We start from the raw sequence: 27124 nt of genomic DNA on the forward strand, positions 1-27124 counted from the left end.
AATAATCGTTAGTTGCAGCCCTAGTTTAGTTACACAAAATATATTTAAAAAGCACTTTGCAGAAATATAGAGCAATGCAGCCACTGCAAAAATGTAAAGCTCCTGCTTTGTATCATACACCTTTAACCTTAAAGGGACATTCAAGTCAAAATTAAAGTTCATGATTCAGATAAGAGAATGCAGTTTTAAAAAAACTTGCCATTTTTAATTCGTTTTTTGCCTTTTATTTTCGGTAAAATTATTGTGTAGCATGTTTCAAATTTGATGCTAGCCTAAAGCTGCTGTTTAAGTTTATTACTTGACTTACTGTTCTGCATATAATGAGTTTTCTAGGACTATACTTTATTTGGATAATTGTTAAAAAAAAAAAAAACAAAACAGTTAAATATGATTCTGTTACATAGAACTAAATGAAGAATACAGTATATTGATATTTATAATTGTTTTAAGTTAGGAAACATTTTGGCCGAAAATTGCATTTTTTTACTTTTTTTTTTTTCTTGGTAAAATTATTGTGTAGCATATTATTGTTTTAAGATATTTTGGTCCAATTTTAGTGTATTACTTTCAATAAAAGTGTTATTGGCTCTAATTATGCAAAAAAAAAAAAAAACTAAAAAATTAATTTGAAAAAACACATTTTCGGTATCAGTTTCGGTTTTCGGCCAAGTCCATCCTGGATTTTCGGATTCGGTTTCGGTCTAGAATTTCCATTTCGGTGCATCACTAGTATTTACTGGTCCATTAAGCACTTTATACAGTTGTCAAAAAGTTGACAACCTTATTGATATGTAAATACAAACTGCTTCTGTCACAGCATCGGTAGAAGGGGCAGCTGTTTTACAATCCACATGGGCTGTGAAGTTGGTATAAATTTTTAAGAAATTACTATTTAATGGGGATATGAAAGTTTAAAAAAAAAAAAAAAAAAACCTTTCATAATTAAAGGTTAAAATAAAATGAAAAATACATAGATTTATAATACACGAATCCTTGTGGATATACCATTAGAAATCTTAACAGAGCAGAGTTAAGAGAAATCAAGCAAGCACCTTGAAGAAAAGAGGGGGAGGGTAGTCTAATCTTACTTACCTCTCTAGTCTCTCAGCTAATTCAGTTATCAGAGTTACATACTGGAAGGATTTGATTTATTCTTGACTGGAGGTCAATCCCCATATAGAAAATAAATTTCCCCATACTTTCCTATAACCCTAATCCCATTAAGTTTATAAAATTTAGTGTCATGGGCCTCCAGAATGACTTGTTTTGATCAATCTATTTTTAAATTGATTCTATCGAGGAATTCTTTTGTTAATCCAATTGTTAAAAATAAATGATCAAATTAAAACAATTAACCACTGGATAAATTTATACCTTGTACCCCACTTTGGTGCTTTGTTTAAGAATAGAATGTTTTCTTCTGTTATGATTCTTTCCCTCAAACTTGATGAGTATGAATTCAACTTTCCCCATAATTGGCATATTTTTGGACATGCAAATAGCATATGAAGAATATTAGGAACTACCTCCCTACATTTTTTACATGAATTTTCAATTTGTGGGTTCCATTTGTGTGCTCTGCTTGGGGTAATATGAATAAGTCTAAATCAAACTTAGAAGAAAAAAATCCCATTAGGTGTATTAAAGAGCATTATTTTAAATGTTAATATATTTTATTTTGCATGAAAACTGTTAAAGGGACAGTGTACTGTAAAATGTTTCTTTTTAATGTTTCCAAATACTCGTTATACCATCTGCAGAGTTTAAAATGTATGGGACATTGTTCCTGTAGGTATTTTTTTGTATATGAAATAACTTCTGCTAACTGAAACCATAACCCAATAAAGTGAGCTGATCTTGATACTGTGTTATCTAAGTATTTACACAAAGCCCTAATTTTCTTCTATATTACTCTTGTCTAAAAGGGCCTGTACTTAGAGAAGAATAGAAAATTAACATTTTAATATATCTTTCACGGCCCCTTCACTGAGTATTTTATCTAAACATTCTTTTTGTGTGTGTTTTTTTTTTCTTTGTTTATTTTTGTAACCAGAAAATTAAGTTTAGAATTTTTCAGTATGGGAAAGTTACAATGGGCAGAATCAGTTATTTTAAATGAGAACATAAAGTTGAAGGAGCTATTTGTAAACCTTTTAACCCCTTAAGGACAAGGCCATTTTTCAATTTCTTTCCCATACTTTATATTTTATTACTTTAATTTCCCTACCGTTATCCTCGTCGCTCCTCCCACCCTCCTCTTCCGGTATTTTATATCCATTACGTATAGAGGTCACACCCGCTCTATACGTAGTCCAAATGAGTGTTCACGATACATGAAGAGTAAATTTTCAACGCGCATGCGTCAAACTATTTTGCAACATAGCACTCAATGAATACTTGGTAAAAAAACTACTTGCTTTTAAATAGTATCGCTAATAATAGGCTCTTAGATATTGCCTGGGAGCAGCCGTCTCAAATGATTACTATTGCGGATGAAAAAGAAAAGTAGCTGTGCGCATGCGCGAATTGTGCACGCGCGACGGATACAATCTAGTTTTGCATAGATTTAGCGCATGCGCACTTGATTGTATCGTAGTATGACGTAGCTTCACGGCTGCCGATCGGCCAGAAAGTCAATTGGTGGATAAAGAAAACGTGACCAGGAAGTTCATTATGTTTTGAAAAACGGGTTGAATTGAAAATAACGAAATTATTAGTTTATATGCGGCGAAAAAGGTATTTATCTATTACTGTGAAAAAACTGATGAATGAAAGTTATATTATTTTGATGTTGCCTAGATAAATGTGCATAGCTGACCAAGGAACTTTACTTTTACTTTAAGGACCAGGGCTATTTTTACATTTCTGCTGTGTTTGTGTTTAGCTGTAATTTTCCTCTTACTTACTGTACCCACACATATTATATACCGTTTTTCTTGCCATTAAATGGACTTTCTAAAGATACCATTATTTCTTTCATGTAATTAGCAAGAGTCCATGAGCTAGTGACGTATGGGATATACATTCCTACCAGGAGGGGCAAAGTTTCCCAAACCTTAAAATGCCTATAAATACACCCCTCACCACACCCACAAATCAGTTTTACAAACTTTGCCTCCTATGGAGGTGGTGAAGTAAGTTTGTGCTAGATTCTACGTTGATATGCGCTCCGCAGCAGGTTGGAGCCCGGTTTTCCTCTCAGCGTGCAGTGAATGTCAGAGGGATGTGAGGAGAGTATTGCCTATTTGAATTCAATGATCTCCTTCTACGGGGTCTATTTCATAGGTTCTCTGTTATCGGTCGTAGAGATTCATCTCTTACCTCCCTTTTCAGATCGACGATATACTCTTATTTATATACCATTACCTCTGCTGATTTTCGTTTCAGTACTGGTTTGGCTTTCTACAACATGTAGATGAGTGTCCTGGGGTAAGTAAGTCTTATTTTCTGTGACACTCTAAGCTATGGTTGGGCACTTTTTTTATAAAGTTCTAAATATATGTATTCAAACATTTATTTGCCTTGACTCAGGATGTTCAACATTCCTTATTTTCAGACAGTCAGTTTCATATTTGGGATAATGCATTTGAATCAATCATTTTTTCTTACCTTAAAAAATTTGACTTTTTCCCTGTGGGCTGTTAGGCTCGCGGGGGCTGAAAATGCTTCATTTTATTGCGTCATTCTTGGCGCGGACTTTTTTGGCGCAAAAATTTTTTCTGTTTCCGGCGTCATGCGTGTCGCCGGAAGTTGCGTCATTTTTGACGTTCTTTTGCGTCAAAAGTGTCGGCGTTCCGGATGTGGCGTCATTTTTGGTGCCAAAAGCATTTAGGCGCCAAATAATGTGGGCGTCTTATTTGGCGCTAAAAAAATATGGGCGTCACTTTTGTCTCCACATTATTTAAGTCTCATTATTTATTGCTTCTGGTTGCTAGAAGCTTGTTCACTGGCATTTTTTTCCCATTCCTGAAACTGTCATTTAAGGAATTTGATCAATTTTGCTTTATATGTTGTTTTTTCTATTACATATCGCAAGATGTTCCACGTTGCAACTGAGTCAGAAGATACTTCAGGAAAATCGCTGCCTGGTGCTGGAGCTACCAAAGCTAAGTGTATCACTTTTGGTATCTGTTCCTTCAGCTGTTGTTTGTATTAAATGTTATGACAAACTTGTTAATGCAGATAAAATTTCCATTAGTACTGTTACATTACCTGTTGCTGTTCCGTCAACATCTAATACTCAGAGTGTTCCTGATAACATAAGAGATTTTGTTTCTAAATCCATTAAGAAGGCTATGTCTGTTATTTCTCCTTCTAGTATACATAAAAGTCTTTTAAAACTTCTCTTTTTTCAGATGAATTTTTAAATGAACATCATCATTCTGATACTGATAATGGTTCTTCTGGTTCAGAGGTTTCTGTCTCAGAGGTTGATGCTGATAAATCTTTGTATTTGTTCAAGATGGAATTTATTCGTTCTTTATTTAAAGAAGTATTAATTGCATTAGAAATAGAGGATTCTGGTCCTCTTGATACTAAAACTAAACTTTTAAATAAGGTTTTTAAATCTCCTGTAGTTATTCCAGAAGTGTTTCCTGTCCCTGATGCTATTTCTGAAGTAATTTCCAGGGAATGGAATAATTTGGGTAATTCATTTACTCATTTTAAAACGTTTTAAGCAATTATATCCTGTGCCATCTGACAGATTAGAGTTTGGGACAAAATCCCTAAGGTTAATGGGGCTGTCTCTACTCCTGCTATATTTTTAGCAGATGTTGCTGCAGCTTCAACTTTTTGGTTAGAAGCTTTAGCGCAACAAGTAACAGATCATAATTCTCATAGCATTATTATTCTATAACATGCTAATTATTTTATTTGTGATGCCATCTTTGATATCATTAGAATTGATGTCAGGTATATGTCTCTAACTATTTTAGCTAGAAGAGCTTTATGGCTTAAAACTTGGAATGCTGATATGTCTTCTAAGTCAACTTTGCTATTCCTTTCTTTCCAGGGTAATAAATTATTCGGTTCTCAGTTGGATTCTTTTATCTCAACTGTTACTGGAAGGAAGGGAACTTTTTTACCACAGGATAAAAAATCTGAGGTAAATTTAGGTCTAATATTTGTTTTCATTCTTTTCATCACAACAAGGAACAAAAGCCTGATCCTTCATCCTCAGGAGCGGTATCAGTTTGGAAACCTTCTTCACTTTGGAATATATCCAAGCCTTATAGAAACCCAAAGCCAGCTCCTAAGTCCCCATGAAGGTGCGGCCCTTTTTCCAGCTCAGCTGGTATGGGGCAGTTGACGTTCTTTTCAAAGAAATTTGGATCAATTCCATTCACAATCTCTGGTTTCAGAACATTGTTTCAGAAGGGTACAGAATTGGCTTCAAGTTAAGGCCTCCTGCAAAGAGATTTTTTTCTTTCCCGTGTCCCAGTAAACCCAGCAAAGGCTCAAGCATTTCTGAAATGTGTTTCAGATCTAGAGTTGGCTGGAGTAATTATGCCAGTTCCAGTTCTGGAACAGGGGCTGGGGTTTTATTCTATCTCTTCATTGTACCAAAGAAGGTCAATTCCTTCAGACCAGTTCCGGATCTATCAATATTGAATCGTTATGTAAGGATACCAACATTCACGATGGTAGCTGTAAGGACTATCCTGCCTTTTGTTCAGCAAGGGCATTATATGTCTACAATAGATTTACAGGATGCATATCTGCATATTCCGATTCATCCAGATCACTTTTAGTTTCTGAGATTCTCTTTTTTAGACAAGCATTACCAGTTTTGTGGCTCTACCGTTTGGCTTAGCATCAGCTCCAAGAATTTTTACAAAGGTTCTCGGTGCCCTTCTGTCTGTATTCAGAGAACAGGGTATTGGTATTTCCTTATTTGGACGATATCTTGGTACTTGCTCAGTCTTCACATTTAACAGAGTCTCATACGAATCGACTTGTGTTGTTTCATCAAGATCATGGTTGGAGGATCAATTTACCAAAAAGTTCATTGATTCCTCAGACAAGGGTAACCTTTTTAGGTTTCCAGGTAGATTCAGTGTCTATGACTCTGTCTTTGTCAGACAAGAGAAGTCTAACATTGATATCAGCTTGTCAAAACCTTCAGTCACAATCATTCCCTTTGGTAGCCTTATGCATGGAAATTTTAGGTCTTATGACTGCTGCATCGGACGCGATCTCCTTTGCTCATTTTCACATGCGACCTCTTCAGCTCTGTATGCTGAACCAATGGTACAGGGATTACACAAAGATATCTCAATTAATATCTTTAAAACCGATTGTACGACACTCTCTGACGTGGTGGACAGATCACCATCGTTTAGTTCAGGGGGCTTCTTTTGTTCTTCCGACCTGGACTGTAATTTCAACAGATGCAAGTCTTACAGGTTGGGGAGCTGTGTGGGGGTCTCTGACGGCACAAGGGGTTTGGGAATCTCAGGAGGTGAGATTACCGATCAATATTTTGGAACTCTGTGCAATTTTCAGAGCTCTTCAGTCTTGGCCTCTTCTAAAGAGAGAGTCGTTCATTTGTTTTCAGACAGACAATGTCACAACTGTGGCATACATCAATCATCAAGGAGGGACTCACAGTCCTCTGGCTATGAAAGAAGTATCTCGAATTCTGGTTTGGGCGGAATCCAGCTCCTGTCTAATCTCTGCGGTTCATTTCCCAGGTATAGACAATTAGGAAGAGGATTATCTCAGTCGTCAAACGTTGTATCCGGGCGAATGGTCTCTTCACCCAAAGGTATTTCTTCAGATTGTTCAAATGTGGGAACTTCCAGAAATAGATCTGATGGTTTCTCATCTAAACAAGAAACTTCCCAGGTATCTGTTCAGACCCCGGGATCCTCAGGCGGAGGCAGTGAATGCGTTATCACTTCCTTGGAAGTATCATCCTGCCTATATCTCACCGCCTCGAGTTCTTCTTCTAAGAGTAATCTCCAAGATTCTGAAGGAATGCTCGTTTGTTCTGCTGGTAGCTCCAGCATGGACGGATTCTTTTTCGGATGGCCTCTTGCCAACCGTGGGCTCTTCCGTTAAGACCAGACCTTCTGTCGCAAGTTCCTTTTTTCCATCAGGATCTCAAATCTTTAAATTTAAGGGTATGGAGATTGAACGCTTGATTCTTGGTCAAAGAGGTTTCTCTGACTCTGTGATTAATATTATGTTACAGGCTCGTAAATCTGTATCTAGAGAGATATATTATAGAGTCTGGAAGACTTATATTTCTTAGTGTCTTCTCATCATTTTTCCTGGCATTCTTTTAGAATTCCGAGAATTTTTTTAGTTTCTTCAGGATGGTTTAGATAAAGGTTTGTCAGCAAGTTCCTTGACAGGACAAATCTCTGCCCTTTCTGTTCTTTTTCACAGAAAGATTGCTAATCTTCCTGATATTCATTGTTTTGTACAAGACTTGGTTCGTATAAAACCTGTCATACAGTCAATTTCTCCTCCTTGGAGTTTGAATTTGGTTCTGGGGGCTCTTCTAGCTCCTCCTTTTGAACCCATGCATTCATTTGGACATTAAATTACTTTCTTGGAAAGTTTTGTTTCTTTTGGCCATCTCTTCTGCCAGAAGAGTCTCTGAATTATCTGCTCTTTCTTGTGAGTCTCCTTTTCTGATTTTTCATCAGGATAAGGCGGTGTTGCGAACTTCTTTTGAATTTTTTCCTAAGGTTGTGTATTCTAACAACAGTAGTAGAGAAATTGTGGTTCCTTCATTATGTCCTAATCCTAAGAATTCTAAGGAGAAATCATTGCATTCTTTGGATGTTGTTAGAGCTTTGTAATATTATGTTGAAGCTACTAAGTCTTTCCGAAAGACTTCTAGTCTATTTTTCATCTTTTCTGGTTCTAGAAAAAGCCAGAAAGCTTCTGCCATTTCTTTGGCATCTTGGTTGAAATCTTTAATTCATCATGCCTATGTCGAGTCGGGTAAAACTCCGCCTCAAAGGATTACAGCTCATTCTACTAGGTCGGTTTCTACTTCCTGGGCGTTTAGGAATGAAGCTTCGGTTGATCAGATTTGCAAAGCAGCAACTTGGTCTTCTTTGCATACTTTTACTAAATTCTACCATTTTGATGTGTTTTCTTCTTCTGAAGCAGTTTTTGGTAGAAAAGTACTTCAGGCAGCGGTTTGTTTGAATCTTCTGCTTATGTTTTCATTAAACTTTATTTTGGGTGTGGATTATTTTCAGCAGGAATTGGCTGTCTTTATTGTATCCCTCCCTCTCTAGTGACTCTTGCGTGGAAAGATCCACATCTTGGGTAGTCATTATCACATACGTCACTAGCTCATGGACTCTTTTTACATGAAAGAAAACATAATTTATGTAAGAACTTACCTGATAAATTCATTTCTTTCATATTAGCAAGAGTCCATGAGGCCCACCCTTTTTGTGGTGGTTATGATTTTTTTGTATAAAGCACAATTATTCCAATTCCTTATTTTATATGCTTTCGCACTTTTTTCTTATCACCCCACTTCTTGGCTATTCGTTAAACTGATTTGTGGGTGTGGTGAGGGGTGTATTTATAGGCATTTTAAGGTTTGGGAAACTTTGCCCCTCCTGGTAGGAATGTATATCCCATACGTCACTAGCTCATGGACTCTTGCTAATATGAAAGAAATGAATTTATCAGGTAAGTTCTTACATAAATTATGTTTTTCATCATATCTTATAATTTCTATAATTTTTTTTTATAAAATATGAGGAAAAATTGGGAAAAAAACACACTTTTCTAACTGACCCCCAAAATCTGTTACACATCTACAACCACCAAAAAACACCCATGCTAAATAGTTTCTAAATTTTGTCCTGAGTTTAGAAATACCCAATGTTTACATGTTGTTTGCTTTGTTTGCAAGTTATAGGGCAATAAGTACAAGTAGCACTTCTATATTTCCAAACCACTTTTTTTCAAAATTAGCGCTAGTTACATTGGGACACTGATATCTTTCAGGAATCCCTGAATATCCCTTGACATGTATATATATTTTTTTTAGAAGACATCCCAAAGTATTGATTTAGGCCCATTTTGGTATATTTCATGCCACCATTTTACCGCCAAATGAGATCAAATAAAAAAAATTGTTCATTTTTTCACAAATTTTTTCACAAACTTTAGGTTTCTCACTGAAATTATTTGCAAACAACTTGTGCAATTATGGCATAAATGGTTGTAAATGCTTCTCTGGGATCCCCTTTGTTCAGAAATAGCAGACATATATGGCTTTGGAGTTGCTTTTTGGTAATTAGAAGGCCACTAAATACCGCTGCGCATCACACGTGAATTATGCCTAGCAGTGAAGGGGTTAATTAATTAGCTTGTTAGGGAGCTTGCAGGGTTAATTTTAGCTTTAATGTAGAGATCAGCCTCCCACCTGACACATCACACCCCCTGATCCCTCCCAAACAGCTCTCTTCCCTCCCCCACCCCAAAATTGTCCCCGCCATCTTAAGTACTGGCAGAAAGTCTGCCAGTACTAAAATAAGGTATTTTAATTTTTTTAGCATATTTACATATGCTTCTGTGTAGGATCCTCCCCCTCTACCTTATTGGTCGCCATCTTGGGTACTGGCAGCTGTCTGCCAGTACCCAGTTTACAAAAAACCCTGCTAATAATTTTTTTTTTCTTTTCTGTAGTGTAGCTTCCCCCCACCCCCACCCCCACCCAGATCCCTTAGATGTATGTTTAAAATTATTTTGTACCCACTCTTTCTTATTTTTTTTACATTTCTGTAGTGTAGCCGTTCCCACGCGCTTCCACCCCGTGCGCGCGCCCCTGACGGTCACGCCCCCGATCCCGTCCCCTCCACGTCATAGCTGGCCGCCCACCCGCCTCCCACTGCAGCTCCCACCCACCGACGATACCGGCCACCGATGTCCGGTGCAGAGAGGGCCACAGAGTGACTCTCTCTGCATCGGATGGCCAAGGGGTGTTATTGCATCACTGCAATAACCGGAAAGCATCTGGAAGCGAGCAGGATCGCTTCCAGGCGCTTTTAAACCCCTTATGTCGTACAGGGTACGTCGCTGGTCTTTTAAGACCAGGTTGTGTGCGACGTACCCTGTACGACATGCGTCGTCAAGGGTTAATACATTCCAGTAGATGGATAATTGAGAACATATTAAGGGGACACTGAATCCAGTATTTTTTTTTCAACCGTGATTCAGATAGAGCATGCAGTTTTAAGCAACTTTCTAATTTACTCCTATTATCAAATTCTTTTCATTCTCTTGGTATCTTTATTTGAAATGCAAAAATGTAAGTTTAGATGCCGGCCCATTTTTGGTGAACACACTGTTCTTCCTCATTGGTGGGTAAATTCACCTACCAATAAACAAGTGCTTTCCATGGTTCTGAAACAAAAAATAGCTTAGATGCCTTTTTCAAATAAAGAAAGCAAGAGAACGAAGAAAAATTGATAATAGGAGTAAATTAGAAAGTTGTTTTAAAATTACATGCTCTATCTGAATCGTGAAAGAAAAAGTTTGCGTTCAGTGTCCATTTAACCCCTTAATGACCACAGCACTTTTCCATTTTCTGTCCGTTTGGGACCAAGGCTATTTTTACATTTCTGCTGTGTTTGTGTTTAGCTGTAATTTTCTTCTTACTCATTTACTGTACCCACACATATTATATACCGTTTTTCTCGCCATTAAATGGACTTTCTAAAGATACCATTATTTTCATCATATCTTATAATTTACTATAAAAAAAAATATAAAATATGAGGAAAAATTGAAAAAAACCCCACTTTTTCTAACTTTGACCCCCAAAATCTGTTACATATCTACAACCACCAAAAAACACCTATGCTAAATAGTTTCTAAATATTGTCCTGAGTTTAGAAATACCCAATGTTTACATGTTCTTTGCTTTTTTTGCAAGTTATAGGGCAATAAATACAAGTAGCGCTTTGCTATTTCCAAGCCATTATTTTTCAAAATTAGCGCTAGTTACATTAGAACACTGATATCTTTCAGGAATCTCTGAATATCCATTGACATGTATATATTTTTTTTTAGTAGACAACCCAAAGTATTGATCTAGGCCCATTTTGGTATATTTCATGCAACCATTTCACCGCCAAATGCGATCAAATAAAAAAAATCGTTCACTTTTTCACAAATTTTTTCATAAACTTTAGGTTTCTCACTGAAATTATTTACAAACAGCTTGTGCAATTATGGCTTAAATGGTTGTAAATTCTTCTCTGGGATCCCCTTTGTTCAGAAATAGCATACTTATATGGCTTTGGTGTTGCTTTTTGGTAATTAGAATGCCACTAAATGCCACTGCGCACCACACGTGTATTATGCCCAGCAGTGAAGGGGTTAATTAGGGAGCATGTAGGGAGCTTTTTGGGGTAATTTTAGCTTTAGTGTAGTGTAGTAGACAACCCCAAGTATTGATCTAGGCCCATTTTGGTATATTTCATGCCACCATTTCACCGCTAAATGCGATCAAATTAAAAAAAACGTAACATTTTTCACAATTTTAGGTTTCTCACTGAAATCATTTACAAACAGCTTGTGCAGTTATGGCACAAATGGTTGTAAATGCTTCTCTGGGATCCCCTTTGTTCAGAAATAGCAGACATATATGGCTTTGGCATTGCTTTTTGGTATTTTGAAGGCCGCTAAATGCCGCTGCGCATCACACGTGTATTATGGCTAGCAGTGAAGGGGTTAATTAGGTAGCTTGTAGAGAGCTTGCAGGGTTAATATTAGATTTAGTGTAGAGCTCAGCCTCCCACCTGAAACATCAGACCCCCTGATCCCTCCCAAACAGCTCTCTTCCCTCCCCCACCCCACAATTGTCCCCGCCATCTTAAGTACTGGCAGAAAGTCTGCCAGTACTAAAATAAAAGCTATATTTGTTTTTTGGTGGTATTTTTAAAAGCATATTTAAATATGCTGCTGTGTAAAAGTCCCCCCTTAGCCCCCAACCTCACTGATCCCCCCCAAACAGCTCTATAACCCTCCCACTCTAACTTAATTGGCGCCATCTTGGGTACTGGCAGCTGTCTGCCAGTACCCAGTTTATAAGAAAAAATGTTTTTGTTGTACATTTTTTTAACGTTTCTGTAGTGTAGCTTCCCCCCACACAAAAACCAACCCCCCACCCCTCCACGATCTCTTTTTGTGTTTTTTTTTGTTGTGCTTATGCTACTTTTAACTTTTAACTTTTAATTCATTTTCCGTAGTGTAGCGGTTCCCACCCGCTCCCGCCCCGTGCACGCGCCCGCCCGCCACCCTCCGTGCACGCGCGCGCGTCCGTGCGCGCCCCCGACGGTCCCGCCCCCGATCCCGCCCCCCCTCAACGTCACACGGCACACCGATGGCCGCCCACCCGCCTCCCAAGTCGGCTCCCACCCACCAACGATACCGGCCATCGATGTCCGGTGCAGAGAGGGCCACAGAGTGGCTCTCTCTGCATCGGATGGCCATGTCAGGTTATTGCAGGATGCCTCCATATCGAGGCATCACTGCAATAACCGGAAAGCAGCTGGAAGCGAGCAGGATCGCTTCCAGCTGCTTTCCACACCGAGGACGTGCAGGGTACGTCCTCAGGCGTTAACTGCCTTTTTTTTGAGGACGTACCCTGCACGTCCTCGGTCATTAAGGGGTTAAGAGAGAAAAAAAAAAGAGTTCACTGTCTCTTTAAAGAGCCATAAAGGTAAAGCTGTTTAAATAAAGAATAAATCCGGCTACAAAAAAGCTGAATATCCCGAGCGGATGCCGCCTTCTGCATTTGTATCCTAACTAAGAATCCATTTGCACATCCCTATTCTAACTCTAAAATGTAGCCTGCTGATTCACATTGTAGTAAAGAAATGTCTTATGGTATCATTTACTTTTTATATTAGTATGTTTATTGAGATTTCATGTTGGTATGCACTATGCAGGTTTAAAGGCAAAGTAAGCACCTTGTAATTACATTTGTTGTTGTGCTATATAATAATATGCTGTTGTAGTGAAGTCTGAACATTTTTAAAGCCAACATCCTGTTTGTTCTATTTGTTTTTTCAATAGCCAAACCAGGAGTGCTTTAGTTTGTAGAGAACAAGGCTAGTTACTGTCATAATGTTAGTATAAAATGCATTATCTCCTGAAGCAAATAAGGGAAATATATGTAGCAGTTTTAACCTTGATAAGTCTGCAGGGTCTTTTTACAAGTCTGACATTTTAGAAAAGTCACATTTTCAGATCTAAATTGCATAAAAAGGGGCAAACTAAATAATAAAATGTATTGGTTATTCCTTAAAATGTGGAGTCAGAGGTTTTGCGTTTCAACTCCACAGCCCTGCTTTAGAGCATCCCATAGTGTCTAGCGTTGTCATAGTGTGTTTTACCATAGTGTGTTTTTCCATTTCCTTTTTTCAATTTCCCAAAGCTGGAAACCTATGGCGCAGCTTTGATGTGTGTTTAGAATTAGTTGTCCTGCTGGAAAACTAATCTTCCTCTTAAAACTTAAAGGGATAGTGTGCCTCTCTAGTCCTATGTGTCTTTGGTCAAAGTAAATTGATCTTGTCCAAGTCACCAACTCCATATGCATCCCCACACCTGAATATTTCCTGCACTATATTTAGTTGTAGCTTCAACACATTGTGGTGTTAGCCTCTCCTGGTGCCGACTCCTCACATGAACTGTCATTGTAACCAAACATTGTTAAATCTTTGTCAGTTTACAGAATGGTTTAGACTTGCTTTTTCAGGGACCCCAATACACTCGTTGATTGCTTTTACTGGGTGGGTGTAGGACATCCCTGGTTCAGCTGGGCTTGAATTGTGGATACAAATACTGCTCTATTACAAAATATTAGTTTGATATACTGGTTTGATCAAAATGTTTTGCTTATTTCCCAAATTGTTAATATTTTAACTTCTTTTACAATATTTTACTACTTTTTAATACTATGAAGTGTTGGTGCACGCATAGTTTTATGATTCAGATGGAACATGCAATTTTAAATAACTTTCCGGTTAACTGGTAAACCAATGACAAGAGGCATCTATGTGCAGCCACAAATCTACCTATATATACTCTTTAACAAAAGATACAAAATAGGAAGTGCTTTTTAAAGATTATTCTAATTCATCAATCAGCAATGCAGTTTGTAAAAGGAGCACAAAATGTTTCACTGATTTAGCAATGAGAGCAGTCAGTACAGTTTATCGTCCTGGGCGTAGCTAAGACGTGTCCACGCTTTACTTTGCCACATTTTAGGATCTGTCAACTACTTTCTCCTTTCTATTTTTGCAATAGTGTCCCTAGTTTTTGTTTTTTTCCCCCCAGGTACTAGATCAGAAGCTCCTTGTTTTTATTAAAAAAAAAAAAAAAAAACTTAGTACTGCAAATATCTGATATTCTAGTCATGTCTTTGGGCTGATTTGTTGTTTTATTATCAAATATTCAGTACATTTTGTTTTTTGTTCCTACCCATTTTTTCTCTCAGAGCATAATGGAAAGCAATGACAAAGCAGCTGTAACTTCTGTATCGTCTGTGTTCACACCACCAGTTAAAACCATAGGAACTCCTACACAGCTTGCTGGTACACCCAGGGCTACCAACATGCGACCTCTTGCTGCAACTTATAAATCACCAACTAGTGAATACCAGGTATTGTACCATTTTTCATATAAAAAATAAATCTTAATTGTTTTGTCTCTAATGTGGACTTTAATTTCCATTTATTGATATCTATAGTTTGCTATGCAATTTTATATTAGTTGTATTATGTTAAAACTCCATATAATAACATTCACCTGTTGAAACATAAGAACACTTTTCTTGAAGGTTGGTCTGTCCAGTAAGAACTGCTGGCTCCTACCTTCTTAGCTCTGTTTATTACCAGTATGGACAGAGGTAAGCCTACTCTCCTTTTGAATTGGGCTCATCCCTGTATGTACAGAAGCTTACACAATGGGGCAAGCTGACTTTTACATGGACATTCATGGTGGTGGGAGACAAGTGGAGTAGTTCCACTGTTCTTCTTTTCTTCATAAATGGAAAGAGTCCACAGCTGCATTCATTACTTTTGGGAATTTACAACCTGGCCACCAGGAGGAGGCAAAGACACCCCAGCCAAAGGCTTAAATACTCCTCCCACTTCCCTCATCCCCCAGTCATTCTTTGCCTTTCGTCCCAGGAGGTTGGCAGAGAAGTGTCAGAAGTTTTCGATAGTCTATTATGGAGGGTAGTACTCTTCGGCATGGGACTGGAGTTTTAAGTAGTCCTGTCAGCCTCTGCTTGAGAGCATGGATGAAAGTTAGAGTCCGTGGATGCAGGGAGAGTCTTTCTGCGAAACCATCCCGACTCATATTAACAGCTCCACAAGCAATCGGCGTTGACGAGTTTCGCTGCCTGCTTTTTTTTCTCTCAAGTCCATGGCAGAGGCGACGCTATTATCTGTCACACTTGAAGGGCCGTGTTCCTGTTCCATGTTGTAGATTCAGGTAATATCGTTTCATTTTACTTTCATCATGGATGTATTGTAATTACAACTGATTATCCGAGAGGGGCTACAACCTTTTGGGGATAACTTTAACATAGGGTCTCAGTGAGGCTCCTTTTTGTATCTTGGAATCAAGGGTTAATATCTCCTGAGGGGGATTATTGAACAGGGGGGTTTATAATCATGTTTATGTGATTCTGTCTGCTACTGTGTAGTGTTGCTTCGGCTCATGGCTATTTTGGAACATAACGGCTTATGTCTAGTGACGCGGCCTTTCGGTCGGGCACGCTTTTGCATGGACTGCACGGTTTACAGTGTGACCCCATTTCCGCTTTCCTGACCGCGTGGCGATGGAGGAATGCTGGTGTCTTGTTCTCTGGAGGCGGCAGTGTCCCAGTTATGGAGGATTCTTGGAGACGGATGTCTCTAATTTAATTTAGACTCCTTGCGAAGAATATGAATTGGCCCCAGTGATATATGCCCATCCGTTATGTTCCGAATGCCGGTTTAGAATGCTCTGTTCCTTGGGATCAGGGAATCTGGTGCCCACTGAGCCATCAGTCTCTGGGGATTCTATTTCTCACAATACGAGTTTCCCTACCATCAACTCTTACTACGCATGCAGGTAACCCAAACGCTACTTATCCTTTCTAGGGAGTGTGGCCTGTTCCCACAGGAGGTTACGACACGGTTCCTCATGGCCATATCTTTGGTGCTGGCGCATCTGCACCTCCCGGGAGTGTGCTTACGATATTGTCCATGTTTCGTTAACCGGCTGCCCCTGAGGCCTCAGGGGGTCAACCTTCGGGGCCGGTGTTTCCTTTTGTCCCGGCGGAGGTATGTTGCGCCTTTTGTTGTAGACTGGCGCGCCTTTGTGTCCTACGAAGGCACATTTTTGGCGTTGCTGGAGGATCCCACTTTTAATGGGTCTGGGGATGCTCAGTCTTACTCTTCGACTGGCTTGCATACATAGACATAAGGGGATGAAGTAATCGTCTTATAGTTTTTTGTTATTTGTGTTTCCTTTTCCAGTTCTGAGCTTGGAAGTCTCGGACCCCTGTTGGGCTGGTCCTGCGGGTCTGTCCGTTCTTCCTGGGCGATAACCTACGGGTTGCCTTATCTTTTTTTATTTTCATCCGGTGAGGATGCTTTTTATTTGGTTTAAAGCTCATGTTGTGGTGTGATGTTTCCTTCAGGAACTTTCCTCTCTGGAATTGATACTCGCAATTTTGTTTGCTCTGTTTACAAAAGTCTGACTGTTCTTTATCCCTCCATCATAGGGGGAGACTCTGTGTCCTTGACAGTGCTGGGGCCCTTGGTTTCAGGCTGGTCCTGACTGGATACAAATCCTTCCGTCTTTGAAGCCTAGTTCGGACACGTGGCACCTTTTATGTCCGGTTGGTCCGGTAATGGCGCCCAGTGATCACATTATGATTGTGTGATTGTCTTGTTTTACAAGCTTCGACTAGCATCCTGAGAGGACTTAGGGGCATGGAGGATTGGTTCGGTCCTCATTCACCTTTTCAATCTAGTGGGCCAGGACTCCGTTGAGATCCGCTGCGACATGCTCAGTCGTTTCCGAATTTTTCGGAAACTAGAGTTCTTTCCTGTTGGAGGATTTAAGTCCTTCATACCGCCATTCTTACGGTTTTGCCTTTCATGGTCTCTTTGGAAGTGTCCTTTTAGAGGTTCTCTTCCTTTGGGTCGAGACTTTCTGGACTTTGTCCTGTTTTTGTGGCGGCTTTGGCTGCTTTATTAGGAAGTGAAGGCCGTGAGGCTCTGTCTTCGTGAGTTAGTCGTTTCCATATCAGGGGCGATAGGAGGTGTCTCTTTTTCCAAGCTTTTTGCTTAGGAGATGGTTTTTCTGCCTGGGTTCGGGATGCTTTGCATTCTTTTCCCTTGGGTGTGGTCCTCTGGAACGTTAATCTGAAAGGATTATGAAGACTAGCCTTCTACTCTCTTTCGGGTGACTCTCTGTTCTCATTTTCATTTCCCTTAGTGCTGCCCTTGGGGTCTTTGGGCTCTAGAGAAATTGTGTGACTTTGTCGCGGCCTAGTAGCTTGCTGGGAGGGTGCTGACCTCCAGCTAAGGGTGTTCTCTTCCCTTTGGGCTGGGAATTCGAGTGAGTTCTGTACCCGGTTCTCATCCCCTGTGTGGTCTGATTGCTTCATACGGTGTATCTTGTGTTCCCTGAGGGTGTCGTTCGTTCTGGGACGATTCTGGGTCCCGAGTCTGGAGTTCTTGTCTTGGATGTCTGGAGACTTATGATCCGATGGACTGGTTCGGGACGACCCATTATTTCTCAGTTCTCATCCACCTTCGGGTACTGGTTATAAACTTTTAAGGCCTGACTTGTCCTTCGGATGGAGTGTGCTCCTCTATGGGGATTTTTTTTTCTCTGTTGGGTCAACAGTGGTGTCTGGATGATTTTTCATTCGGTCCGTGTTTTGATCATACTATGGCTTCATGTCTTGTGGACGTGTGCGTTCTTATTTGTGCCCTTCCTTTTGGAGGGGATAGTTTATCTACCTTATGAGTTGGGGTTTACTCTCTATGGAGGGTCCTTGTCCTTCCCTGTGTGTAGGAGGTTGGTTCAGGTGGCTTATTTCTGTAAGGGGCAGCATCTGCTGCTCTGTGGGCTCTGTTCCACATGTTGGAATTTTATCTCTCTAGGTAGAGACTGTCTAAGAGCTTTGACAGGTCTTCCTACTGATCTATTGCACTCTTCTCTGTTCCAGGTCCTAGGGGGTTCTCCTTGGGAGTGCCTTATTTTGGAGGAGCGGATTGGGTTGGCACCCAAGCTCTGTTGGGGTGGGTGAGTCCCCCATTTTTTTCTTCCATTCCCTGGGGGCTTGTGGTTGGGGTCTTTCTGTCACACCTGTCTATCAGACATGTCTGTCGATTGGGCTGGTCTGGTGTTGGCGCAGGATCTGAGATCTGTTGCTCTATTTCGTCAAGGTACAGTAAGCCTTTTTGAGGTTTCTCCTTTCTCCACATTCAAGATTTGTGGGAAGGACTGGCGGCTCTTAGCCTGCGACGTTATCCACTGGTTAGTGGATACTAAGGATCCTTCAGATTGCTATCTTCAGCTGCTTTCTACTTGCCCTGCAAGTATTTAAGTTTCATTCATTTTTAGATGACTGCAGTGTGCAGTGTTTTTGCTTCAGGTGTTGTTCATCAGTCCTATCTGAGCTTGCTGCACAAGGTTTTGTTCTGAATATTTCGGTTTCCTCAGATACCTTTCTATGAGACTGGTTGGGTCTCTGTTAGCCTGACCTGGTTTCTCTGGTTTTTGCTCTGTTTTTATTTAGGACTCGTTGTGCCCTTTTTAGGGGTTTATTCTGGAGTTCCTTATGCTAGCTGGACGCTAGCTCATCATACTAATGCACTGTGGCTACTCTGCACTGTAGCAAACCGAGGGTTGCAAGTTAGATTCCCGGCGAGGTCTACTCAGCCTTTCCTCCTTTCAAGGTTGATAAAATGAGCAGTGCCTTGAGCTGTGGACTATCTGTGGGTCAGTGTCCTTGGGCCTTTTCCTTTTTTCAAAGTTGTTCTCGGCTTCGGACGAAGCAGGATTTTGTTGAGTAGGGGTTTTCAGGCCTGGTGCCCTCAGAATGGGCCGCCTCTTGTACCCTCCCGTTTTTGCATTCAGTGTCCTCTATAGCTATTTTCCCAAAAGTAATGAATGCAGCTGCGGACTCTTTCCATTTATGAAGAAAAACTTAAAGGGACAGTCAAGTATACATTAAACTTTCATTATTCAGATAGGACTTTTTAATTGACTTTCCAATTTACTTTTATCATCAAATTTGCTTTTTTCTCTTGGTATTCTTAGTTTAAACTAAACATAGGTAGGCTCATATGCTAATTTCTTTCATGTAATTAGCAAGAGTCCATGAGCTAGTGACGTATGGGATATACATTCCTACCAGGAGGGGCAAAGTTTCCCAAACCTTAAAATGCCTATAAATACACCCCTCACCACACCAAAAATTCAGTTTTACAAACTTTGCCTCCCATTGAGGTGGTGAAGTAAATTTGTGCTAGATTCTTATGTTGAAGCTACTCAGATTTCAGACAGACTTCTAGTCTATTTGTTATCTTTTCTGGTTTTAGGAAGGTCAGATGGCTTCTGCCATTTCTTTGGCATCTTGGTTAAGCTTTTGATTCATTATGCTTATTTGGAGTCGGATTATTCCCCGTCTCAGAGGATTACGGCTCATTCTACTAGGTCAGTTTCTACTTCCTGAGCTTTTTAAGAATGAAGCTTCTGTTGGTCAAATTTGCAAAGCAATGACTTGGTCTTCTTTGCATACTTTCACTAAATTCTACCATTTTGATGTTTTCTCTTCTTTAGAAGCAGTTTTTGGTAGAATAGTACTTCAGGCAGCTGTTTCAGTTTGATTCTTCTGCTTATAATTTCAGTTTTTTTCATTTTTAAAATTGAAACTTTTGATTTGGGTAGTGGATTAATTTTTCAGCGGAATTGGCTGTCTTTATTTTATCCCTCCCTCTCTAGTGACTCTTGCGTGGAAGTTCCACATCTTGGGTATTTATATCCCATACGTCACTAGCTCATGGACTCTTGCTAATTACATGAAAGAAAACATAATTTATGTAAGAACTTACCTGATAAATTCATTTCTTTCATATTAGCAAGAGTCCATGAGGCCCACCCTTTTTTGTGGTGGTTATGATTTTTTTGTATAAAGCACAATTATTCAAATTCCTTATTTTTTTTTTTGATGCTTTCGCTCTTTTCTTATCACCCCACTTCTTGGCTATTCGTTAAACTGAATTGTGGGTGTGGTGAGGGGTGTATTTATAGGCATTTTAAGGTTTGGGAAACTTTGCCCCTCCTGGTAGGAATGTATATCCCATACGTCACTAGCTCATGGACTCTTGCTAATATGAAAGAAATTAATTTATCAGGTAAGTTCTTACATAAATTATGTTTTCTAAGCCTTTGAGTGCTGCCTCTTATCACATGCTTTTTAAATCTCTTTTCAACACAGAGACAGAGTACACGTGGGCTATATAGATAACACTGTGTTCAGGCACAGAAAGTTAGTTATTTAAGATCTAGCACAATACAATGCTAAATTTAAGACAATAGATAATAATAAACAGTCACAGTCATGTGATCAGGGGGCTGGAAGAAGGTTCCTAGATACAAGGTAATCACAAAGGTAAAAAGTACATTAATATAACTGTGTTGGTTATGCAAAACTGGGGAATGAGTAATAAAGGGATTATCTATCTTTTAAAACAATAACAATTCTATGGTTGACTGTCCCTTTAAATTATGCTTACCTGATAATTTTCTTTTCTTCAGATGGAAAGAGTCCACAGCTCCACGCCCCTATTTTTTTGTGGGGCGTCTGTAGTTTTTGTTCTTCTGGCACCTTTTCACCCTGATATTTCTTCTTCTGTTCCTTGTTCCTCGGGAGAATGACTGAGGGATGAGGGAAGTGGGAGGAGTATTTAAGCCTTTGGCTGGGGTGTCTTTGCATCCTTCTGATAGCCAGGTTCTAAATTCCCAAAAGTAATGAATGCAGCTGTGGACTCTTCATCTGAAGAAAAGAAAATTATCAGGTAAGCATAATTTAAGTTTTTCCCTCCTTTTGAATTCAATACAGTGCTTTTCAGTAGCAAAAGCAGGTGGTCCTTCTACTGTCCTCTTTGCTAAGTGTGTTGAACATGAAGTGCAAAAAGGAAGCCCAGAACCCCTCAAATGTCTATGTCAAGGTATGTAGGCATTGGTAATGATATAAGGTACTGTAGTACCTCTTTAGATGCCATATTTGTTGTGGGAAGTGTGTGCTCAAGGAAGCATTTGCATGTAGATTAGCAGGTGCACATTTAAACCCAGCCTTATCTGAAGTCAGTTGCTGTATCTTTTATGCTCCTGGATCTTGCAGACTGCCACAAAAAGTCATGGCAAAAGTGCTCTGCCACTTGGAATATAACTGTTGTAGCTTAATGTCTGTTCACTTTTCTATATCAAGCACCAAGCTTCCTTCTATTATTTACTGTTGGACAGGTCAGTGAGAACTCTGCAGGAAGAATACCACATAACATAAACCACATATGCCTACCACTTAACTATCCGTTAAACGTTTGTCCTGACCGTGTGTGTATGTATGTACAGGGAGTGCAGAATTATTAGGCAAGTTGTATTTTTGAGGATTAATTTTATTATTGAACAACAACCATGTTCTCAATGAACCCAAAAAACTCATTAATATCAAAGCTGAATAGTTTTGGAAGTAGTTTTTAGTTTGTTTTTAGTTATAGCTATATTAGGGGATATCTGTGTGTGCAGGTGACTATTACTGTGCATAATTATTAGGCAACTTAACAAAAAACAAATATATACCCATTTCAATTATTTATTTTTACCAGTGAAACCAATATAACATCTCAACATTCACAAATATAAATTTCTGACATTCAAAAACAAAACAAAAACAAATCAGTGACCAATATAGCCACCTTTCTTTGCAAGGACACTCAAAAGCCTGCCATCCATGGATTCTGTCGGTGTTTTGATCTGTTCACCATCAACAGTGCGTGCAGCAGCAACCACAGCCTCCCAGACACTGTTCAGAGAGGTGTACTGTTTTCCCTCCTTGTAAATCTCACATTTGATGATGGACCACAGGTTCTCAATGGGGTTCAGATCAGGTGAACAAGGAGGCCATGTCATTAGATTTTCTTCTTTTATACCCTTTCTTGCCAGCCACGCTGTGGAGTACTTGGACGCGTGTGATGGAGCATTGTCCTGCATGAAAATCATGTTTTTCTTGAAGGATGCAGACTTCTTCCTGTACCACTGCTTGAAGAAGGTGTCTTCCAGAAACTGGCAGTAGGACTGGGAGTTGAGCTTGACTCCATCCTCAACCCGAAAAGGCCCCACAAGCTCATCTTTGATGATACCAGCCCAAACCAGTACTCCACCTCCACCTTGCTGGCGTCTGAGTCGGACTGGAGCTCTCTGCCCTTTACCAATCCAGCCACGGGCCCATCCATCTGGCCCATCAAGACTCACTCTCATTTCATCAGTCCATAAAACCTTAGAAAAATCAGTCTTGAGATATTTCTTGGCCCAGTCTTGACGTTTCAGCTTGTGTGTCTTGTTCAGTGGTGGTCGTCTTTCAGCCTTTCTTACCTTGGCCATGTCTCTGAGTATTGCACACCTTGTGCTTTTGGGCACTCCAGTGATGTTGCAGCTCTGAAATATGGCCAAACTGGTGGCAAGTGGCATCTTGGCAGCTGCACGCTTGACTTTTCTCAGTTCATGGGCAGTTATTTTGCGCCTTGGTTTTTCCACACGCTTCTTGCGACCCTGTTGACTATTTTGAATGAAACGCTTGATTGTTCGATGATCACGCTTCAGAAGCTTTGCAATTTTAAGAGTGCTGCATCCCTCTGCAAGATATCTCACTATTTTTGACTTTTCTGAGCCTGTCAAGTCCTTCTTTTGACCCATTTTGCCAAAGGAAAGGAAGTTGCCTAATAATTATGCACACCTGATATAGGGTGTAGATGTCATTAGACCACACTCCTTCTCATTACAGAGATGCACATCACCTAATATGCTTAATTGGTAGTAGGCTTTCGAGCCTATACAGCTTGGAGTAAGACAACATGCATAAAGAGGATGATGTGGTCAAAATACTTATTTGCCTAATAATTCTGCACTCCCTGTGTGTGTGTATGTATGTATATGTGTGTGTGTGTATATATATATATTTATATTATTTTTATTTATTTATTTTTTTCCTTGTAACCCTCAGCCCAATGAGCCTATTTTCATTGCTTTACAGGTGCCTTATTTTATCTCGCCTGTCAATCTGTTGTATGTTTGTACAACTTATTTTTAACCATAGCAACATATTTGTCTGGCATAGCTGGAAAATAGCCACAGCAATTATCTGCTTGTGATACTTCTAACCAGCCTGCCTATTGCACACTTTATCTGATACATTTTGCAGATAAGTTTTGTTGTTTTTGACTCATCCATTTTACCTAAATACATTAAATCAGTTAAACACTAATTGAACAAACACTAATCAGGGCCTGATTCTCAAATTTGCAGGCCATGCCGGTTTCTTTTATTGAACTCTATATTGTAATGTAAGTGCTTCCTTCAAATACATTTAGGGAGTTCCATTCATGAAATACTGTTCTCTTGGTGAAAATGGATTTTAGAGTATTCCTTCAGGGACCTTCAAGTACTGATGAGATTTATAGAATGTCACCAAACCAGAGGGTTTTAGAGAATTGGACGACATTCCTATTGAAGGTAGTTGTGACTGTTAACTTTTTTTTTTTTTAAACTTAATTAGGTGTTTCCTATTTTACCCTTCTAGATTACAACTACAAAGGAGAATAAGGAACAAAAAAAAGCAAGCATCTTTGTAAAGTTTAAGAGTATTTTTAGATACTGGACTTTAAATCATTAAGCTTTACAATCACTTTAAAATGTACTTAAAAGATACATTTTTCAAGAAAAAGTCTAGAACATCCTTAAACTTTACAATCACTTTAATAGTTAAAGTATTCATCATGTAGGCTGAGACTGATATAAGATGAACGCTTCAAACCTTTGGTTTGAGATCCTCTGGCTATGCAAATATTCAAAAACTGAAATGAGACATGTCTTACTCTTAGAGGTAGTTTTGTGTGAAGTAAGATGCTTAGATTAGGCATGTAGCTGATACAATATCTTGGTTCTTGATTTTCTAGAATGTGTTAGAAATAGACATGTGCATTTGGCAGTTTCGTTCACTGCAAAAGTGCAACACACTGTCTGTGCAAATCTAGATCTTGGTGTATTGCAATTTTACAAGAAGAAATCTGGCTCTGAATAGACCCGAAGGCCACGAGTGGCCTCCACCTCCCGCGTTTGGCACTAGTGAATGAAACTTCTGAATGAATATGTCTAGTTAGAAATTTATTTTGTATTTCTTTTAGAATTCTTGGCCTATATTTTTATAGTATTTCACAGTTCTCCCTTATTTTATTCAAATGCTGGTCAACAATCTTTACCATAATCCATTGATTTAAGGGTTTGTTTTTTGTTTTGTTTGTGTTATAAACGTAGAGATTAAATGCATTAAACCATATTTTTTTCTTTGCAGGTTGTAGCAGATAAACAGACTCCTCGAAAGGATGAGGGTATTGTTTCAAAAGCAATGGAATACATGTTTGGATGGTAGCAGGCTGATTGTTAGTCGATTAAATATAATGAATTGTCAAGTCGTACAAGTCTGCCATATTTTTGGTTAGTTTTATAACCATAAATGGCCAATATCTAATTACAGATCATGTACCAGCTGATTGATGTGACTTAAAAAGTAAGGACAGTTTCTGACAAGTTTTTAAAAGGTGTTTTTTGTTTTTTCTCCTTTCTCAAAAAGCTACAATTTATTTTTTCTTATTACTTGGAGAATAAATATAATTCACAATGCCTTAATTTGAACAGGTCATAATCACCTCTGGTGAATAATCAAAATGATCCATATTTACACAAAAACGTTTCCTGATGAGATATGGGCAATATGACATTTTGTTCTCTAGCATCCTTTTTCTATGTGTAATAATGTGCTGCTCCTTAAACCTAAAACGTTGTTTTCCGGTTTGTGTTTTTTTTGTGTTTAAAGAGTACTGTCAATTCAAATTACTTCTTAGTTTTAAAGTTTTGTAAAGTGTATGTCTGCCAATTTGTGAAATGTTCAACTGACGTGCATTTTTTTACTGTTTTTATGCTCGTTTCAAATAAACATTATACATTTTGTTATCATGACAGTCAAGCTTCCGTATAAAAATGTCTTCTATCTTTAGCCGTTGCCATTTGCTCACTTTTTTTTGCATTTTATACCTTCTGTAGCTATGTTGTTAGTAAGAGGTGATTAAATAATTAACTATTAAGTGCTATCTAGTAGCACAACATGAAAACATTTTGTTCTATATATGATAGAAATGATATTGCTGCTAAAAGTGTGAATATGTACAACTGTATGTTAAATTTGCCTTCACTTGATCATTGGTGTTGCCAAAAATACACTAATGTATCACATATGTTGGAAACCATCTTTGCATCATCCTCAGAAGACTGAGAACCTTTAATTAAACTTGTTATTGTAGCTGTTTAATCTTTTAGGTATGTAACTGGCTCCCTCGCCAAACAAAAAAGCATATTGCAATAAATACACTTAGAAAAACTTAATGAAATATGTCAAGTGGATGCTTTAAAAATGAATATAAGAAAAGTGTCATGGTATCTATACAAAATGGTAAATTTGTGGTAATAAACTGTAGCTACAAAACACAGTCCCAAGCAAGTTGATCCATCAAACAAATTCTGGTTGTGGCAGCATATTTTATATGTATGTTTTCTGTTTATGTATATTGAGAAACTCCCATTTCTGTGATATTTTCTACAGTTAATTCCAGGCAAACACCAACCCTATATACTGTGATTAGCAGTGCCAGAGTGTAAAGATGCTAACTTCTTAATAAAAAAATACCAAACTAAATAATGCCTTGGAACCTACAATGAAAAGCACAAGGACTGGTAAATATAGATCAGAAAACTCATAAACCTGCCAAAGTAGAAGTTTAGACACTATTTGAACTGTGCTCCTCCTGATAACAGCCCAGGATATGCTGCTATATGCAGAACAATACAGATGCCTGGTCTTGATTGGGTCCCTTTTTGTGAGTTTGTTGATAATCTTCTAGCCTTTCTCACAACATTATCTTTCTCATTGTAAAATGTATGTTATTTAATAAATTGAATTGTGTGATTCCTAGAGGTCTTCGGTGTAGTGATTAACTACACACATGAGGCATTTCCCCCTCCTATTGCTGAGGGTCTGCTTACAATTTGCTGATCAGTATGGGTTTTATTTCTAGGAGCTCAGCTGGTGCATCCTGTTAAACTCTTATAGAGTTTCGAATACATTAGATAAAATGTTTGTATGTAAACTTTATATTATTGTAATGACCTTTTCTTCTATAAGATACGACAAATCCACTGATTCATCATTTACTTGTGGGATATTATCCTCCTGCTAACAGGAAAGGGCAAAGAGCACCACAGCAGAGCTGTCTATATAGCTCCTCCCTTGACTCCCCAGTCATTCTCTTTGCCAACTCTAATAGGAAGGGTAAAATGAAAGTTGATAAAATGTTAGTTTTTATTTCTTCAAGCAAGAGTTTTTTATTTTAAATGGTACCGGTGTGTACTATTTTCCCTCAGGCAGCAGATGGATGAAGACTTCTGCCTGGAGGCTGATCTTAGCAGTTGTTACTGAGATCCAGAGCAGTTCCCACAGAATGGCTGAGGAGTACTTAAGAAACTTCAGTGTGAGGAATGTTTTTCATGCTATAAGCAGTGAGATATGTTCAGTCATTTTTTTCTGGAGAGACTGTTATTTCAGAATTGGCTGACAGTATCCCCATGAGGGAGAGGGTAAGCAGTAATCCTAAAGTATATAAAGAGGGGTATTACTGGACTTGCATTTATGGGCCATACAAAAATGGTTGACACTGATGTTTGAATGTTTGTGGGCAAACGTTTATGTTGGGAGTGCAGTTAACGTTTTTAAAAGAGACATTTTTAT

At 38.8% G+C, this 27124-nt stretch overlaps 1 protein-coding gene across 1 annotated transcript in view; it reads left to right on the forward strand.

The window, feature by feature from the left end:
- NUP35 (nucleoporin 35) overlaps positions 1-25730 on the forward strand; it is a 67338-nt gene extending 41608 nt beyond the window's left edge. Inside the window, exons 8-9 of the mRNA XM_053698541.1 lie at positions 14492-14656; positions 24638-25730. Coding sequence (XP_053554516.1) covers positions 14492-14656; positions 24638-24715 — 243 coding nt within the window. The 3' untranslated portion in view covers positions 24716-25730. The remainder of the gene's footprint in view (positions 1-14491; positions 14657-24637) is intronic.
- The last annotated feature ends 1394 nt before the right edge of the window (positions 25731-27124 follow it).

This window comes from Bombina bombina, chromosome 1, assembly GCF_027579735.1.
Source record: "Bombina bombina isolate aBomBom1 chromosome 1, aBomBom1.pri, whole genome shotgun sequence".
In the NCBI taxonomy this organism is placed as follows: domain Eukaryota; kingdom Metazoa; phylum Chordata; class Amphibia; order Anura; family Bombinatoridae; genus Bombina; species Bombina bombina.